This window comes from Leptonychotes weddellii, chromosome 1 (genome assembly GCF_054177405.1).
Source record: "Leptonychotes weddellii isolate Sample4059 chromosome 1, ASM5417740v2, whole genome shotgun sequence".
NCBI classification, from domain to species: Eukaryota; Metazoa; Chordata; class Mammalia; order Carnivora; family Phocidae; genus Leptonychotes; species Leptonychotes weddellii.
Window position 1 is genome coordinate 132,699,082 of NC_138369.1, and position 17,628 is coordinate 132,716,709.

Sequence of the window (17,628 nt, forward strand, 5' to 3'; positions counted from 1 at the left end):
GGGAGGGGGGAGGGGGGATTGGTTAGCCTGGTGATGGGTATTAAGGAGGGCACATACTGCATGGAGCACTGGGTGTTATACAAAAACAATGGATCGTGGATCACTACATCAAAAACTAATAATGTATTGTATGGTGACTAACATAACATAATAAAATTTAAAAAAAAATTCAATTTAGTTAACATATATTGTATTATTAGTTTCAGGGGTAGAATTTAGTGATTCACCAGTTACATATAACACCCCGTGTTCATTACATCAAGTGCCCTCCTTAATGCCCATCACCCAATTACCCCATTCCCCCCACCTCCCCTCCAGCAACCCTCAGTTTGTTTCCAAGAGTTAAGAATCTCTTATGGTTTGCCTCCCTCTCTATTTTCATCTTATTTTATTTTTCCTTCCTTTCCCCTATGTTCATCTGTTTTGTTTCTTAAATTCCACATATGAGTGAAATCATATGGTATTTGTCTTTCTCTGATTTATTTTGCTTAGCATAATACCCTCTAGTTCCATCCATGTCATTGCAAATGGCAAGATTTCGTTCTTTTTGATGGCTGAGTAATATTCCATTATTTATATACACACCACATCTTCTTTATCCATTCATCTGTCAATGGACATCTGGTGCTCTTTCCATAGTTTGGCCATTGTGGACGTTGCTGCTATGAACATTGGGGTGCGTGTGCCCCTTTGAATCACTATGTTTGTATCCTTTGGATGAATACCTAGTAGTGCAATTGCTGGGTTGTAGGATATTTAACTTTTTGAGGAACCTCCATACCATTTTCCAGAGTGGCTAATATATTTTTCAGAAGAGGTAAAACAGAGTGTTGAAAGATGCCCTGTGAAGGCCCATTAATGGAACTGAGAATCTTAAACTTGATGTATATCCATTTGATGACTGAAGAGACATAAAAGCTCTCCCCAAATAGCAAAAAATCTGCCACATGAGAGGGGGTTATGCTTATTCTTGTTAACTATGAAGGAAAGAATCAAGGGTAGGAGGTTTCAGAGAGGAAGGTTTTAGTTCAGTATAGGGAAGAATTGCCTACCACAGTTTTTCCCAAACCAATGTTCTTCAGAATACTATACCATTTTAGGCTAAACAAAGTGTCTTGTGTCTTTACTGCAGGATTTCCCAGAATCTTTACTATGAAAGAGGATATAATATGCCTCATTCCCAAAATTTATTTGTGCATAGAAACTTTTATTCACAGAGCACTATTAACTTCTCTTGAAACAATACCTCATAGAACAGATTGAGTTAAGGCTGCTCAAAAATAAATAGAATATCTTCTGAAGAAGTAGGGTCAGGTTCACAGCACAATATCTGGGAAAACTGAATGGTGTTGCTGTCACTTTGTTATTTCTGAAACCATGGTCACTAAAACTAAAGTATGTAACACTTGGGAAACTGGAGCAACTTCTCTTATTTGTTACATTTACTATGTGAGACTCAACACAGTTCTAGATGAGATAATAGAGCAAAACCAATGGAAATGAGGCTCTATGGTATAGTGGTTTTGAATTTTTTTCCCTAGAAATACATAGTAGTGTAATGATATCTCCATGTCTGTCCACTGGTTCATTCACTGCATGCAAGGTAATATTTTTTGCCTTTTTCATTAACACAGAAACAAAAACCCCTCATGTTCTACCACTCTTGTACTTCCCTACAGATTTTGATGGGATCTTTATATGGGATCAAGCCCCTCCAAAGAGCATCACCATTTTATAAGCTTAAACCTAGAATGTTATAACTTTTTTTAATAAACAGGGAATTCCCAGGCCTAAATGAAGAAATGGCATTTAAAAATTATGGGACTAATGAATGGATAAAGATATATATATAATATAGAGAGAGAATATTATTCAGCCATAAAAAGAATGAAATCTTGCCATTTGCAACAGCATGGATGGAGCTACGGTGTATTATGCTAAGCGAAATAAGTCAGTCAGAGAAAGACAAATACCATATGATTTCACTCATACGTGGAATTTAAGAAACAAAACAAATGAATATGGTGAGCAGGAAAGAGAGGCAATCCAAAAAACATACCCTTAACTATAAAGAACAAACTGATGGTTACCAGAGGGGAGGTGGGCAGGAGGATGGGTTAAAAAGGTGATGGGGAAGGGTGCCTGGGTGGCTCAGTCATTAAGTGTCTGCCTTTGGCTCAGGTCATGATCCCAGAGTCCTGGGATCGAGCCCCACATCAGGCTCCCTGCTCGGCGGGAAGCCTGCTTCTCCTTCACCCACTCCCCCTGCTTGTGTTCCCTCTCTTGCTGTGTCTCTGTCAAATAAATAAATAAAGTCTTTAAAACAATAAAAATAAATAAAAAGGTGATAGGGATTAAGGAGTGCATTTGTGATGAGCCCTGGGTGTTGTAGGTAAGTGATAAATAAATAAATTGTACACCTGAAACTAATATTACACTGTATGTTAACTAACTGGAAGTATAATAAAAACTTGGAAAAAGAAATTAAAGTTATGGTAAAAATAAAATGGGAAAAACTTACCAAAACAGACCAACTACTTTGAGGCTGAATAGGGTAATAATAAAAAAAGGAAGTTGGATTTATAAAAATATTGTTGTTATTAAATATCTTTTACAATAAGCAAGAAATGATGTAATAATAATAAAAAGCTGTCCCAATAACATTGAAAATGCATGGTTGGAAAATTATAATTAGTATCCATAAAATTGTCCACAGGAAGGCATAATCCAGCTGAAACATTGTAGTCCCTAAGAAAAATGTGTACTAAAGAAGACTGAACAGGATTTCTACAATTTATACTTCAATTTGTTTTCCAAAGATCTATCAGTATGAAGAAAGGGATGTTTGGGTTAGTAGATAAAATACTTCTGTATATTAATAAAATGTCATTTGTTTCCTACTACCTGGACTGAAAACTTTACTAAGGTCTTATCAAACCTGGATAGCTAACAGGCCAGACCCTGAACCAGATTGCACCATAAATACCAATTCTTGAGGTCCTAGTGAATAGTACAATTATGTTGCTTATGAAGAAACTTGAAATACCATTTCTGTAATTCTGCAATTTTACCCCTGAATCAATCCCTTAAAAAGTGGAGTCATCAGTTCTAAATGGCAAGTAAAGGGATTCCCACATAACTTTGCATAACCCCAGAGACTAATTTCAATTACACATTTGTGTTTTTAATGGCCATTTAGAACTGCTAGGCCTGCTTCAGGAATACTACACAATGTTTACAGAGTTTAGTAATTAATGGGAAGATATAGAGTCTCAGGGGACTTGCTCTTTAATGTATTGGAATATCCAGTCCTAGAACTGCCTCTATCATGAGAGAAAAGTGGAGGAGATCAGCTCAGATACAATGCTACTTCTCTTCCCTAACCAAATAGGAGAAAAAAAATGCCTTAGGATGGGTGATGACCAAGACCAAAGCCCAGAATTGGGGTCTGGGAAGAGTCCGGGGAGCCATTAGAGCTTTGTCTTCTTGGTCTCCAGGTTGATCATGTTCCCTTGGGTAGGGGGAATCTGCTTATCTGCTGGCTCCTGTAAATCCTCTGGCTTTATAGGAACATAATAGTGGCCCATGATGGAGAAGATCAGGCAGACCACCAGCAGGAGACAGGAAAACAAAATGAATTCAGCCCACTGCAGGAAGAAATAAATATAAGAGAAGAATATGAAGAAACTTTAAATGGATCTTCATAGGATGAGGACTAGGGAGCAGACTGACTCAGGGTCATCAATGTAGGCAGAAGTTTGGTAAAAGAAGAATGGCTTCACTGGCTTCTCCTCATATGGCCAATGGTGGCCATTACTGCCACTCTTATATGTCTATTTTCCTGGCAAAGTCTGTTTATATCCAACCCATCTTACACACAGCACTGAGTGGGGAATGTGGGGGGCGAAGGGGTGGGGTAAGAGGAAGGAAAGGAACTTGGAAGTGAAATCTTGGGTAGACACAAACTCCGGCTTCCATCAGATCTATACCTGTACCAGGCCACTGAACTGAGCCACAACAAGCACGATGATATTCCCAACTGCGACTGTTAACAACCAGGCCGCCTGGAGTACAGATTTCATGCTAGCGGGAGCCTAAAGAGAACACAGGTTTGTGAGTAAACAAACTCCCTAACACCATCTATCCAGAAAACTTTTCCCACAGAAGTTTCCAAATCTGAACTCCTCCCCCCTCCAACTTCAGCTAACATGTTGATTCAAGGGGTGATAATAATGTTAACAGTAATAATAAGATGGACCTCTTAATTGAATATTTAATTCATGATATCATATAATCTTTATCATACCCTAAGAGATAAATTCTATCAGTATTCTTACTTTACACATAAAGAAAAATAGCATTAGAGAGATAATTAACTTGCTCAAGTTTACATAAGTTGTACAATCAAAATTTGAACATGGGCAATTTGACTCCACCATCCTTATTCTTAAAGTACGCTTTCCTAGACCCCAAACAGCATCAGTTACTATGCAGCACTGCCATGATCCTGGGAGTCAAGATGACTCTGTTCAGGGTCATATATAAGAAACCTAAGACCAAAGAATATAGAGGTCTTGGCCAGGATCACATACCTATTTAAGGCAGTGCAAGGATTAAAATTCATTCTTCCCTGAGCAATATATCCACCTCCACTTTCCACTTGCAAAAACCTACCTGAGAATAAGAAAACTCAAGTCCTGTGACAGAGAACATGACCTCCCCAGCTGTAACCAGGGCATATTGTGGTAGCTGCCATGCAATGGACAGTCTGTTGGTGGGAATGTCTTCCATTTTCCAGGCCTGAGGATCATGGTTGGTGCTCTTAGTGAGGAAAAGAGATGGGCTTATCAGCAGTCTCAAGTAAATATTCTGATCTACAGCATTCTGTGATATTATATCGATCCCCTCTTTGTATTTTCATCCTTCAAGAAATTGAGCAAATTCTACACAATTTCAGTTTTTTGAAATTCCTTTTGGTAACACTGCACTCACTTACCTGGCTTCAGTCACTCAGATACCATTATTGACTGAGTCCTTCAATGGCAGAATATTTTGATATTGTAGTTTGGATTTCCATTGTTTGACCTATAGGTATTTTGATCCTGGCCAACCTTTTAAATATAAAATGGCATCTGAATTATACAAACACAATGAATTTTCAGAAAGCACATTCTTGAGAAAAGTTTAATTCCTTGTCCAGTTTTCTATGTAAGTACAATTAAACTGTTTTTAACGTTTTCCATTAAAATTTTTATTTTACTAAAATTACTTTTATCAAAATGAATTATTTTCTTGGTAAACCTTAAAGATTTTATTGATCAATTTTGAAAAATCTGTATCAAATGTTGCCTGCTATTTTAAATTCTATTTATTGGCCATCATTTTTGAAGTCAAATTTTACACATTTAAATTATGTCAAAATGGCAATTTTTGGGGTGCCTGGGTGGCTCAGTCGACAAGCATCTGCCTTCAGCTCAGGTCATGAAACCAGGGTCCTGGGATCGAGCCCCGCATCGGGCTCCCTGCTCCGTGGGAAGCCTGCTTCTCCCTTTCCCACTCCCCCTGCTTGTGCTCCCTCTCTCGCTGTGTCTCTCTTTGTCAAATAAATAAATAAAATCTTAAAAAAAAAAAAAGAAAAAGAAAAAAAGGCAATTTTTCTGTAGAATTTTGGTCAAAAAGAACTTTTTCAGGGTCAATTTTTTTGTTGCCTATCTTACCATATATACATGATTAATCTTTATTTCTTTGTCTAGAAGTACTTTTACTATGCAGGTTTTTAGCTATGGTTGGTTTTATTTTATATAGGCTATATCTACTAATATTTGTCTTAATAGGATAAAGAGTCTAAAATTTATATGAATTTCTTGGAGTGAAACCATTATTAGGTAGTGGGTGTAATATTTAAAATATTATGTGATTAAAATGGCAGTTGAAATGTCAAGATCAAAAGGCTCTGGTATCCAAATGTCCTTGATTCTCTGAGTCAAAGGGCCATTGGGTTCAAAATAGGAAGGTACATTTTGCTTCAGTTGATATTGTGAACAATACATGGGCACATGTTTGCGTTTTCTTAGGCTAAGGGAAGACCATGACCTGAGCTTCTAAATCGAGGTCACATACTCAAATACCCACGGGCAGGTAATTAAGAAAATAAAGCAGGCTGAATGGGAATGATGGGGGCTGTGGTAAAGTGGATAGCACAGGCCCCTCTAATATACTTTAGATGGTAATACCTGTTATTAAATCTTCTGATTTTGGGGGCGCCTGGGTGGCTCAGATGGTTAGGCGTCTGCCTTCGGCTCAGGTCATGATCCTGGCGTCCTGGGATCGAGCCCCGCACCCGGCTCCCTGCTCAGCGGGGACTCTGCTACTCCCTCTGCCTGCCATTCCCCCTGCCTGTACTCTCCCTCTCTCTCTCCCTCTGGCAAATAAATAAATAAAATCTTTAAAAAAAAAAAGAATCTTCTGATTTTGTTTTTAAGAAATGTTAAGAACCCAGCTTCTTAGGTGAAATCTCCTGAATTTTAATATTGTCAATTACTAATGATTATTATTACTTTTGTCAGTAGTGTGCAGGCCAAACAAAACAGGACTATGGAAAAAACTGGGCCCCCGGGCTCCAATTTATGATCTCTACTCTAAATGCTTATTAGATCCTGGCATTCAGAAACAATATATAGGACTTCTATCCTGAGTATCATACAAAAGACAGAACAAATGATAAGTGGAATAACAACAGGAATACAAGTGTAATGGGTTGAATTGTGTCCCCTTAAAACTTGTATGTTGAAGTCCTAACCTTAACTAAGTCCTAACCTTAACTGAGTCCTAACTGAGAATATGAACTTATTTGGATTTGGGTTGTTGCAGATATAATTAGCCATGTTAAAATGGGGGCATTGGGGTGGGCCCTAATTCAATATAACTGGTATCTTGGTAAAAAAGAACAAAATAGGACACACTCAAGCATACAAGAAGAAGTCCATATGAAGATGAAGGCAGAGATTTGGGTGATTCTTCTACACATCAAGGAATACCAAATGTTGCCAGAAAACCACTATAAGCATGGAAAAGATTCTTCTTCACAGCCCTCAGAAGGAACCAACCCTACCAACACCCTGGTCTTGGACTTCTTGCATTCATGACTGTAAAACAATAAACTTCTGTTTTTAAGCCACTCCACTTGTGGTACCTTGTTACAGCAGCCCTGGAAAACTACTACTAGGTTGTTTTATCATCTGAACATTAATTAAGGTAATATACCATATCAATAGCATAAAGGACAAAAACCACATTAAGTATCTCAATAGACATAGAAAAAACATTTAACAAAATTCAACCCCCCTTCATGGTAAAAAACAAACAAAACCTTCAACAAACTAGGGATAGAAGGGAACTTAACCTACTAACTGACGTCTATGGGCATTAAGGAGAGCATGTGATGTAATGAGCAGTGGTTGTTATATGCAATTGATGAATAATTGAACTCTACATCTGAAACTAATGATACAATATGTTAATTAATTGAATTTAAATAAAATAAGAAAAAATAAATGACATATATGAAAAACCTACAGTTAACATACTTAATGATAAAAGACTAATTACTTCTTCCTCCCCCCCCCCCGCCCCGCCCGGGAGAATGTCTGCTCTCACTACTTCTATTCAACATTGTATTGGAGGTTCAAGTCCCGGCAAGCAGTCAAGAAAAAGAGATAAAATGCATCCATATTGAAAAGGAAGAAGTAAAGCTATCTCTATATAGATGACATGGTCTTGTATGTAGAAAGTCCTAAGGGATCCACTAAAAAAACTATTAGAACTAATAAATGAATTCAGTAAGATTACAGGATACAAGATCAACATACAAAATCAATTGGTTTTTCTACACACTTGCAATGAACAATCTGAAATTGAAATTAGAAAAATGATTCCATTAACAGCAGTATCATGGGACACCTGGGTGGCTCAGTTGGTTGTGTCCAACTCTCGATTTTGGCTCAGGTCATGATCTCAGGGTTGTAAGATCCAGCCCCATGTCCAGCTCTGCACTGGGCTGGGCATGGAGCCTGTTTAAGATTCTTTCTCTCTCTCTCTCCCCCCGCCCCCCCCACCCCTCCCCATGCTCTCTCTCTCTCCCTCTCTAAAACAAAAACAACCAAAAAACCCCAATAGTATCATAAAAAATAAAATGCTTACAAACAAATTTAAACAAATTTAAATGTAAAACCTATACTCTAATAACTACATTGTTGAAAAAAATTTGATGTTAAAAAAACCTAAATAAATGGAAAGAGATCTCATGTTCATTGATCAGAAGACTTAATATTGTTAAGATAGCAATATTCCTCAAAATCACCTACAGATTAAATGCAATCCCTATCAAAACCCAGCTGGCTTCTGATTCTAAGCTGATCCAAAAATTTATATGGAAATCCCTGGGGTCCAGAGTAGCCAAACCAATCTTGAAAATGAAGAATAAAGTTGAAGGACCTATACTTCCTGATTTTGAAATTTTCTACAAAGTAACAACAATCAAGATAGTGTGGTACTGGCACAAGAACAGACATATAGATCAATGGAATAGAACTGAGAATCTAGAATTAAACCCTCACATGGTCAACTGATTTCTTACAAGAGTACCAAGGCCATTTAATGGGAGAAGAACAGTCTTTTCAACAAATTGTGCTGGGACAACTGAATATTCACATATAAAAGAATAAAGTTAACCCCCTAATTCACACCATATGCAAAAATTAACTCAAAATGGATTAAAGACCTAAATATAAGAGCTTAAACTATAAAGCTCTTAGAAGAAAACATAGGCACAAATCCTCATGACTTTGGATTAGGCAATGGTTTCTTAGATATGACATCAAAAGCACAAGCAACCAAAGAAAAATAGATAAATTGAACATCATAAAAATTAAAAACGTTAGTGCTTCAATGGACAACATCAAGAAAGTTAAAAAAATAACCTATTGAACAGGGAAATATTTTTAAATCATATATTTGATAACAGACATATCTAAAATAAATAAAGAATGCTTACAACTCAATAATAAAGAACCCAATTAGAAATTTAGCAAAGGATCTGAATAGACATTTGTCCAAAGCAGGTATGCAAATGGCCAATAAGCACATGAAAAGATGCTCAACATCAGTAACCATTATGAAAATACATATCAAAACTACAATGAACTACAATTTCACACCTACTAGGATAGCTATAAAAAAACAAAAACAAAACAGAAAAACAAGTATTGGTGAAGATGTGAAAAAATTGCAACCCTCATACACTATTGGTGGGAATGTAAGATGGAATTCTCCTAGTGGTTCCTCAAATGCTTAAACATAGAACTACCATGTGACCCAGCAATTCCACTCCTAGATATATACCCAAGAGAGGTGAAAATATATGGCCACACAAAAAGTTGTACATGATGTTCATAACAACATTATTTATAATAGTGAAAAGGTAAAAACAACCCAAATGTCCATTAACTGATGAATTGACAAATAAAATGTGTTACATCTATACAATAGAATATTATTTGGTAGTATTTGGTAGGAATGAAGCACTGATACATGCCTCAACATGAATGAACCTTGAAAAATATGCCAAATGAAAGAATCCAGACATAAAGGGCCACATATTATATCATTCTATATTTCTATTATATGCCGGCTGCCAATGTTATCTCTTTTAACATACCTTCTAGAGACCTTAGTAGGCTTTCTAAAGTCATGATAGAACCTATCACTTTACACTAGAAATAAGTATGTGATTGCAGGATAAATTCAGATCCAGATATAGATATATAGATATAAATATAGATACAGTTATATGGAAGGAGAGAGTAGGGGTGGCCATGAGCTACTTACATTAATAATAACAAACAGATAAGCTGTACCAGGGTCTAGCAGACCTATATTCAGTGAAAAGTCCTTATCTTCTGTTCTACAATGCACCACAGGGTATCTGGAACAGGACAATTTTGGTTAGAATAAACACCACAGCCTAGAAAAGCACTCCCATCTCCAGGGGAAAGACTGATCTCATCTCTCTACTCAGGGTGAGTCAAGCAGAAAAGCCACCATTTCTCTTTGAAGAGAAGTCTCCAGGAGTGAATTATTTTTATGCCAGGTTTTTCTGTCACTGATCTGAGCTCTTCATTGCCTATCAGGTATTTTTTTAAATCTTACATCTAAATAAAGAAGGCACAAACCATCTTCTTTTGTGGATCTCGGGCCCTAAGTCTTTTCATTTAATTCTTATGAATTCTTCTCCTCCAAGTCTTCTGATTTAGTGGAACAGTGTAAAAGAGTGAACCTGAGTATACTCAAAATTAGCTGAGATATAGCTAATCCCCTCACCTATATGCAAAGAAACCATTTAAAAAGCAGTTGTTGATAAAAGTAAAGTGTCCACAAGGGTAATGCTCTTACTCTCCACTATGTACAGTTGTGTAAGCAGACACACCATAGTCTTCACCAACACTGAGGGAGATATCTGTACCCAGGGAGATGTTGACTTCTTTATGTAAAGTATTAACAAACCTAAGGGTAGAGACATTGTTACACATCAGACAAACCTTCACAAACAGGGACACCTGTTTACCACTATATCCCCAGTGCCTAGAACAGTTTTGGGCACACAAAAGGTCCATGTTATATATTGTTAAGTGGATGAATAAATTAACTCACATGTAAGAAATAATCAGTAGTCTTAGTTACCCTTAACTTTATCTTTCCTGAGGTTTTAGTTTTCCATCTGCCACACCCTCATGTCATCTCTAGCCAGGATGGACACTATCATGATCACCCATGGCAGTCTGAGTCTCCTCACTAATCCAGCTTAGGTGCATCGAATTTCTTTCCCTTTTATAATGGTGGGATTCATCAGTTGAGACTTCACTAAAAAAAATAATTATGTATATGTATAAATATATATACTAGAATTTATGTAAACTGATACTGTATCCTTTTATAAAAAGTCTGATTTGACTTATACAAAACTCAGACTCCCAGCCCATAGTAGGTTGAGTTATAATTTTGGAATCTGCAGACAATCCTGGACACTTCCAGAATGATCTTTTAAAGTGTCCTGAACCTGGATTCCTAAACTGTTTCCTCAGTATGGGTTTTAGTATTTTGATAGCTTTTGTACTAATCTCTGGCCCACAAGGTAAGAAGGGCAGTTTCCTCTAGAACCCCTAATGTTGATTCCTGCACTTTAGATAATACTGCACTGATCTAGAAATTTCCTTTTACCCCTTCTGGGAGCTCCTGTGGTTCTTCTGGCTCTCTCCCCCAGGGAAGTCCTATCCTCACTATTGTCTTACTTATTTTGAACTGTTTACTTTTTCTAAAGCATATTCAAAAGCAAATTATTATGACTGTTCCACCCTTCAGCAAAGTTCAGACATTTCATTAGAAGTTCTCCTCTAAAGTGCTAGTCTCAACAGCAACCACCTAATCTTGATAGCCATAGGCACGTGCACCTCTCTATTTCATGCCTGGTTTTCTGCTACAGAGAGCAGGTGACCTCTTGGGTGCTCCATCTCTGTAACTTTCTTTAGCCGTCTGACATGACTTTCAGCCTTATCTGGATTCAAAACCAAGTTTTTGACTCTAAAGGTGTTACCTTTACTACACCATGGTGTCTCTACAGGTTTATCATAAAACTATACTTTAAAAACACAGTAACAATAAGAGATATTCAACTACCAACCATGAAGGGAGGATTATCTGCTCACTTCTAAATTTTTCTCTAGTGGTCACAGAGACGGAAGTACTCAATTATTCTCCTGAGAGCAAAATAAGTGAATAAAATTCAACAGAAAGGGATGTGTGCATCAGAGCACAGGGAGCGTATACACATACAGGGGCATCTTTTTAATACACGTGGGAAAGCAAGCCTATATGCCCTTAATTTTTCTGGAAAATGCCTCTGACACCAATGCCCTTGATATTCTAGAAGAGAGAATCCATGTATAAGACAAGTAGAACGTGAGGCTGCTTTATCTGAAGCGTCACAGATCAGAAGAGACCAAGATTCAAAACAGAATGGCCTTGGGTCTCCTTGACAACCAAACCTTACGGCTGTCATCCCATTGGTTGTTTTGTTTTCTTCATCCTTCACCTATAATGGAGGAAAGTAAAAATCAGTTACAGCTGACAACAAGGAACTGATAATCAGAAAATCTGATAATCAGAAAATCTGATCATCAGGCATATCTTTGGTAAGGTATTGATGAGCTGGTCAAACTCAGATAACAATTTGGACCCTAAGGCTACTCCTCAACTTACCATCATGCTGGAAATGTTTTTTCCATCTTCTAGAATGATCAGACTGTACCAGTTCTTCTCCTCCATAGAATGCTTAGTATAGACAGACAGATTGTGATAATTTAGGTAGAAGTGGAAATCCTGGCTTTTTGTCTTTAGGTGGAGCTGGGCATAGCGTGGCATCTTCTGTAGAATGAAGAAACTGTCACATTCATGTTCTACCCTATCATAGGCATCACTGTCTCATAGAATCCCAGGGTGGGTGAGCTCATCAGATACTTTCGACTTTGCCCTTTAACCTAGCAATTCTATTTTTAGGAATACACCATACGAGAGTAATTAGAGGCATGCATAAGGATTTATGAGTAAGGATGTTCTTTATAGCATTATGTATATTAATAATAAAAACTTAAATACCTATAAGGAAATGCTTCAATAAACTATGATATATCCATAAAATGGAATATCATATGTCCATTAAAATCATGTTCTCAAATTATCTAAGGACACAGAAGAATGCTTATGACATGATTAATGTTAAGAAAAAAAAGTTCAATACAGCATATAGAGTTTGACTACTTTTTAGAAATTAGCTTATTTGTGTATATCAATATGCTAACTGATCATCTCTGGGTGATGGAATTATAGGTGGTTTTTATGTCTTTCCATACACGCTCCAATTTTCAATAATAGATGTACATTACTTTTATTGTTAAAAATAATATTTTAAAATAAGTATTTCAGGGGCACCCGGGTGGTGCAATTGGTTAAGCATCTGACTCTTGGTTTCAGCTCAGGTTGTGATCTCAGAGTTGTGAGATCGAGCGCCGCATCAGGGTCTGCACTCGGCATGGAGTCTGCTTGAGATTCTCTCTCCCTCTCCCTCCGCCCCTCCCGCTCATGCTCTCTCTCTCTCAAATAAATAAATAAATCTTCAAAAAGTACAAATATTTCAGAATATGTAAATAATAGTAGTGAAAATATGCAAGCCAAATCCTTCCAGAGGATGTGATATTAGGGGGCAGTTTGAAATAACAATACAAATTACAACCTACTGAGACCTTACAATGTCCCTGACACTATGCTAAGTGCTTTACATATAATACTTATCCTTACAACAGCTCATGGCATAAAAATTATTGCCATTTTACAGTTGCTGAAACTGAGGTTTAGAGATAAAATAACTTGTTCAGGGTCTTATAGCTAGGGAATGGCAGAACCAGGAATTGGACTGGGGACACTTTGACTCTACATGTGCGTGCTTCTAACCACTATATTATGCTGTCACCTTGTCGCATAATCTGAATGTGTTTCTAAATTATTCAAGTCCATATCTCACCTGAAAGGATCTGATAGACTCTTCCAACAGAGTATTGTTTTCATCTCCCAGTACTGTCACCTTCACCTCATCATCTGCCAGATTCAAGGCTTTCAGGAAAATCTCTTGGGGACCGGGCTGCAGTGAGGTCATTCTCTTAGGACAGAGAACACATGTCAGAATTACCAACAAACCTTCCGATACAGTGAGAACACATATCTCAGTCCTACCTCTGACATCCTAATCCATCTAGTCAGGAGGACACAGTTTTCTCCCTCTCAAGGGCATTTGGCTTAGAAAACTCTGAAGGTAGTTTGCAGAGGGAAACACCAGCTCAGTGCAGCAAGCACTGATGCTACATGACAAAACTCCATGCTTTTTGACTCAGTTGTGATCTCATACGTCATTCCCCAATGGCTATACGATCTGCCAAATATTCAAAAGCCTGTCCTCCCAAAGAGATGACAAGATAGCTTAGATATTAGTGTTTGGGAATTCCTTGACAATACACTCTGAATCACTTAGGTGGGAGGTGGGCCTCATTTTGCATTGCTGTTCTACCCCGTATCTACTCATTTACCACAGATAGCTATGATGCATCTTCCTCAAAACAGGTTCTGTGCTAGATCCCAGGCAATCAGGATTAAACAAGGCAGAAGAGTGAACAAAGATATGGTCTTGCCCTCATGGATCTTAAGATTTATTGAACTCACATTAATTTTTATCTCTACAGCTGCAGCAACTGCAAATGCCAGGCTTGCTAGGATCATACCAACAGCCATTTTCCTAAGCGATCTGCAGAGGAAAGGGAGAGACGATTATATGGCAACTTTACACTGTAAAGGCTAAAATTGAAACCCTCTAAGCCTACCATTAAAGACCTTTCCTGATTTGATCCCAGCTACTTCTCCCCTTCACACAGCTTTCTTCCTCTACTCATCATACTGAACAGTTCTCTATTAATTCACCACATTTTCCCACCTCAACTTCTGTTTTTGATGGTCTTTCTATCCATTATATCATCATACCAAAAAATAATAGTAATGCAGCCAGATTTATTGGACATCTACCATATGCCATGCACTATACATTATTATCCCATTTTCTTCTCCTCCATAAGTCTTTCTTGACTCTGGCAGCAAGAAGGACTCTCTTCTTTCTCTATAATTCCCTGGCACTTTGCTTACCTTCTTGCTGCACTTAACATATTTCACGGTGGGTAATAATTATCCTTGCATGTGTTCTACCTCCCTTACTAAACAGTGAACTCTTTCAGCACTTATTTGTGCTGTTATATTTGCATGGCATTGGTGCTGAACTCAGTAATATCTGCTCAGCTAATGAGTAAAATGACAAAAGGCCATTTGAATATCGTAATGTGGCCATCAAAAAGAAATTGCTATTAAATCAGGAATAGAGGAGACTTGAAACCCTCCTCTGTCAAATTTACAAAGAAAAACACTTCTTTTTCTTTAAGTTTTTATTTATATTCCAGTTAATTAACATAGTGTAATATTAGTTTCAGGTGTACAATATGGTGAGTCAACAGTTCCATACAACACCTGGTGCTTCTATTTAGAATGGGAGAAAAACAGTAATTAGGGACAACCTATTTCTGCTCTTACCAGGTCCCCACTTTGTTGCATATGGACAATAAAAGATTTAAAGGGATTAACTGTCATCATAGGATTTAGACTTTGAAGAAGCAACATTCAGGAACAAAGCAACAAGTTGATTTAGGAGCCTATTCTCACATACTTTTGACTTTCCGTGAAACTTAGATCTACCCCTTCAACATCACACAGTTAAGTCTGCAGGAATGGCTTGGACTCTCTATAATGAGAATTAGTTAGATCTAATTCCCATCCTCCAGTACCAATAGGCATTTAGTTTATCTTGGATACATAGAAGCAGAAAAATGATGCACCAAAACAAATAATACAAAGTGGAAAGTGCTGACATTGAATCTTTATCAAGCTGAGCAAATATTAAGTCAGTCTGAGCAACAAAGGCATAGTGAGCACTTACGAGAAGTTAATTCCACATTTGGAAACCAGACGATAAATGACAAGATCAAACAATGGGATGAAGATAAGAACCAGAAGGGGATTTAGTACCTGTAATACCATGGTAAAAAGGATTAGTTACAAAGTATTCTTCTATCTTGAGTGTAAGCATGTGCTCTCATTTGCTTGTGTGCACTCTAACAGTCAAACATACTTTCATCATACTAAGTACAGAATGATTCCACATCTCTCAGTCCCTTTACACCCAGGACTCTAATTTCCCCTGCATAGCACCTCAGCTTCTAAATATCCTACAGAATCAGTTTCATTCTGAACCCATTTTTCTGTCTATCAGTTAGGAGTTCTTCCCCCTCATTTTCACTTATCTTCTCCTGTTCCACAGCCAAAGGGAAAATGTCATGGAGAAAAGGAGAGAAGGAAGAATTGGGGATTAAACAAGGGTTAAAAAAAGAACTGGGAGTCACCAATAAACTGAGATTCTGACTTCGTTACTCACACAACAAAGCCTTACACTTTCTTGGACAATATTTCCAAGATACTACCTTAACATGGAAAAAAAATCCAATGCTTATACTTTTCCTGTGAGCTCAAAATTCACCCTCCTTGGAGTTGGGCAGGAGCTGCTTATTTAAAAGTGGGTGTGAGGGCGCCTGGGTGGCTCAGATGGTTAAGCGTCTGCCTTCGGCTCAGGTCATGATCTCAGGGTCCTGGGATCGAGTCCCGCATTGGGCTCCCTGCTCCTTGGGAGACTGCTTCTCCCTCTGCCTCTCTCTCTCTCTCATGAATAAATAAATAAAATCTTTAAAAAAAAAAAAAGTGGGTGTGAAAGAGAAGTGTGGGGCTCAAGGAGAATATTTTCATCCCTATCTTTAACCCTCCTCAGCATACAAGGAAACAAATGTCCAATTATGGTTGGTAATCCTAATATTTCAGATAGAAGTATAGATGAGGAAAGCCATAAATCCCCATGAGTATAGAGAAATCTCCTACCTGCATCTGGTCGGGCTGAAGCACAAAAAAACCCTGAAACATTATAACAAATTACATTTATACAGTGGCTAAAGACAAGCTTAGATCAAAAATACTGCTAATTTCCGTGATGAGTGTGGAGCCTGCTTGAGATTCTCTCTCTCCTTCTCCCTCTGCCCCTCCCCACCGCTTGTGCTTTCGCTCTTTAAAAAAAAAAAAAAATTGCTAATTAGCAGGTGAGACACAAAAGATAAAATCCACAAGGTCTTTGGTTCAGGGCCACATTGTGCTTTTAAGGGTATTTGGGGAAACAGACTGGGAATGGCTTCAGGCTATGTTTGCTGAAGGCAGGTAGGCCTAAGGGAGAATATTTTTTTTTCTTGCAAGAGAATAAGGTCAGTGTGTGTTTGTTAATTTCAGTCACTGCAGTCGTAGGTGGTAATGTGTAGCACAAGACATCATGGTTAGGGTGAAGACTTCCACTAACACATAGTGTTTCCAGAGTTGTTCTCCAGAGGGTCAACAAGAGAACAACCATAGTAAATCCTAGGCAACAAGAGAAAGGGGAAAAGTAAACTTATATTTGACAGCCTCCAAATGGGCTGGTTAATGAAATCCTGGCATCATTCCACCCTGCCTTCTTCACCACTGAGTTAGTAGAAAAACAATACAATAATCTAAGTAGAACAATTGAGAGCAGAGATGAAACTTGGCATTTGCCAAAGAATGGAGATTAGAAAAACAGAAAATAATGTTTGCAACTTTCCCGTTCCTTATCCATGCACAAAATATTGCACTTCATAAAATCTTTAAAAAAAAAGGGGGGGGGCGCCTGGGTGGCTCAGTTGGTTAAGCGACTGCCTTCGGCTCAGGTCATGATCCTGGAGTCCCTGGATCGAGTCCCGCATCGGGCTCCCTGCTCGGCAGGGAGTCTGCTTCTCCCTCTGACCCTCCCCCCTCTCATGTGCTTGCTCTCTCTCATTCTCTCTCTCTCAAATAAATAAATAAAATCTTTAAAAAAAA

The 17,628-nt window shown here is 37.9% G+C and overlaps 1 protein-coding gene across 3 annotated transcripts in view; it reads right to left on the bottom strand.

Moving 5' to 3' along the window:
* Positions 1–2,579: 2,579 nt before the first annotated feature.
* The window catches only part of SLC15A2 (solute carrier family 15 member 2), a 32,774-nt gene continuing 17,725 nt past the window's right edge, over positions 2,580–17,628 (bottom strand). For 2 of the 3 annotated variants that reach the window (XM_031026602.2, XM_006731946.3), the window contains 11 exons: positions 16,627–16,659; positions 15,638–15,726; positions 14,323–14,404; positions 13,631–13,765; positions 12,313–12,477; positions 12,099–12,145; positions 10,450–10,560; positions 9,886–9,982; positions 4,675–4,821; positions 3,990–4,094; positions 2,580–3,647 (listed from right to left, as the gene is read on the bottom strand). In XM_031026602.2, coding sequence (XP_030882462.2) covers positions 3,471–3,647; positions 3,990–4,094; positions 4,675–4,821; positions 9,886–9,982; positions 10,450–10,560; positions 12,099–12,145; positions 12,313–12,477; positions 13,631–13,765; positions 14,323–14,404; positions 15,638–15,726; positions 16,627–16,659 — 1,188 coding nt within the window. In that variant the 3' untranslated portion in view covers positions 2,580–3,470. Of the gene's footprint in view, positions 3,648–3,989; positions 4,095–4,674; positions 4,822–4,996; positions 5,112–9,885; positions 9,983–10,449; positions 10,561–12,098; positions 12,146–12,312; positions 12,478–13,630; positions 13,766–14,322; positions 14,405–15,637; positions 15,727–16,626; positions 16,660–17,628 lie in introns of those variants that run through there. The other variant, XM_081833077.1, reaches the window with a different exon arrangement.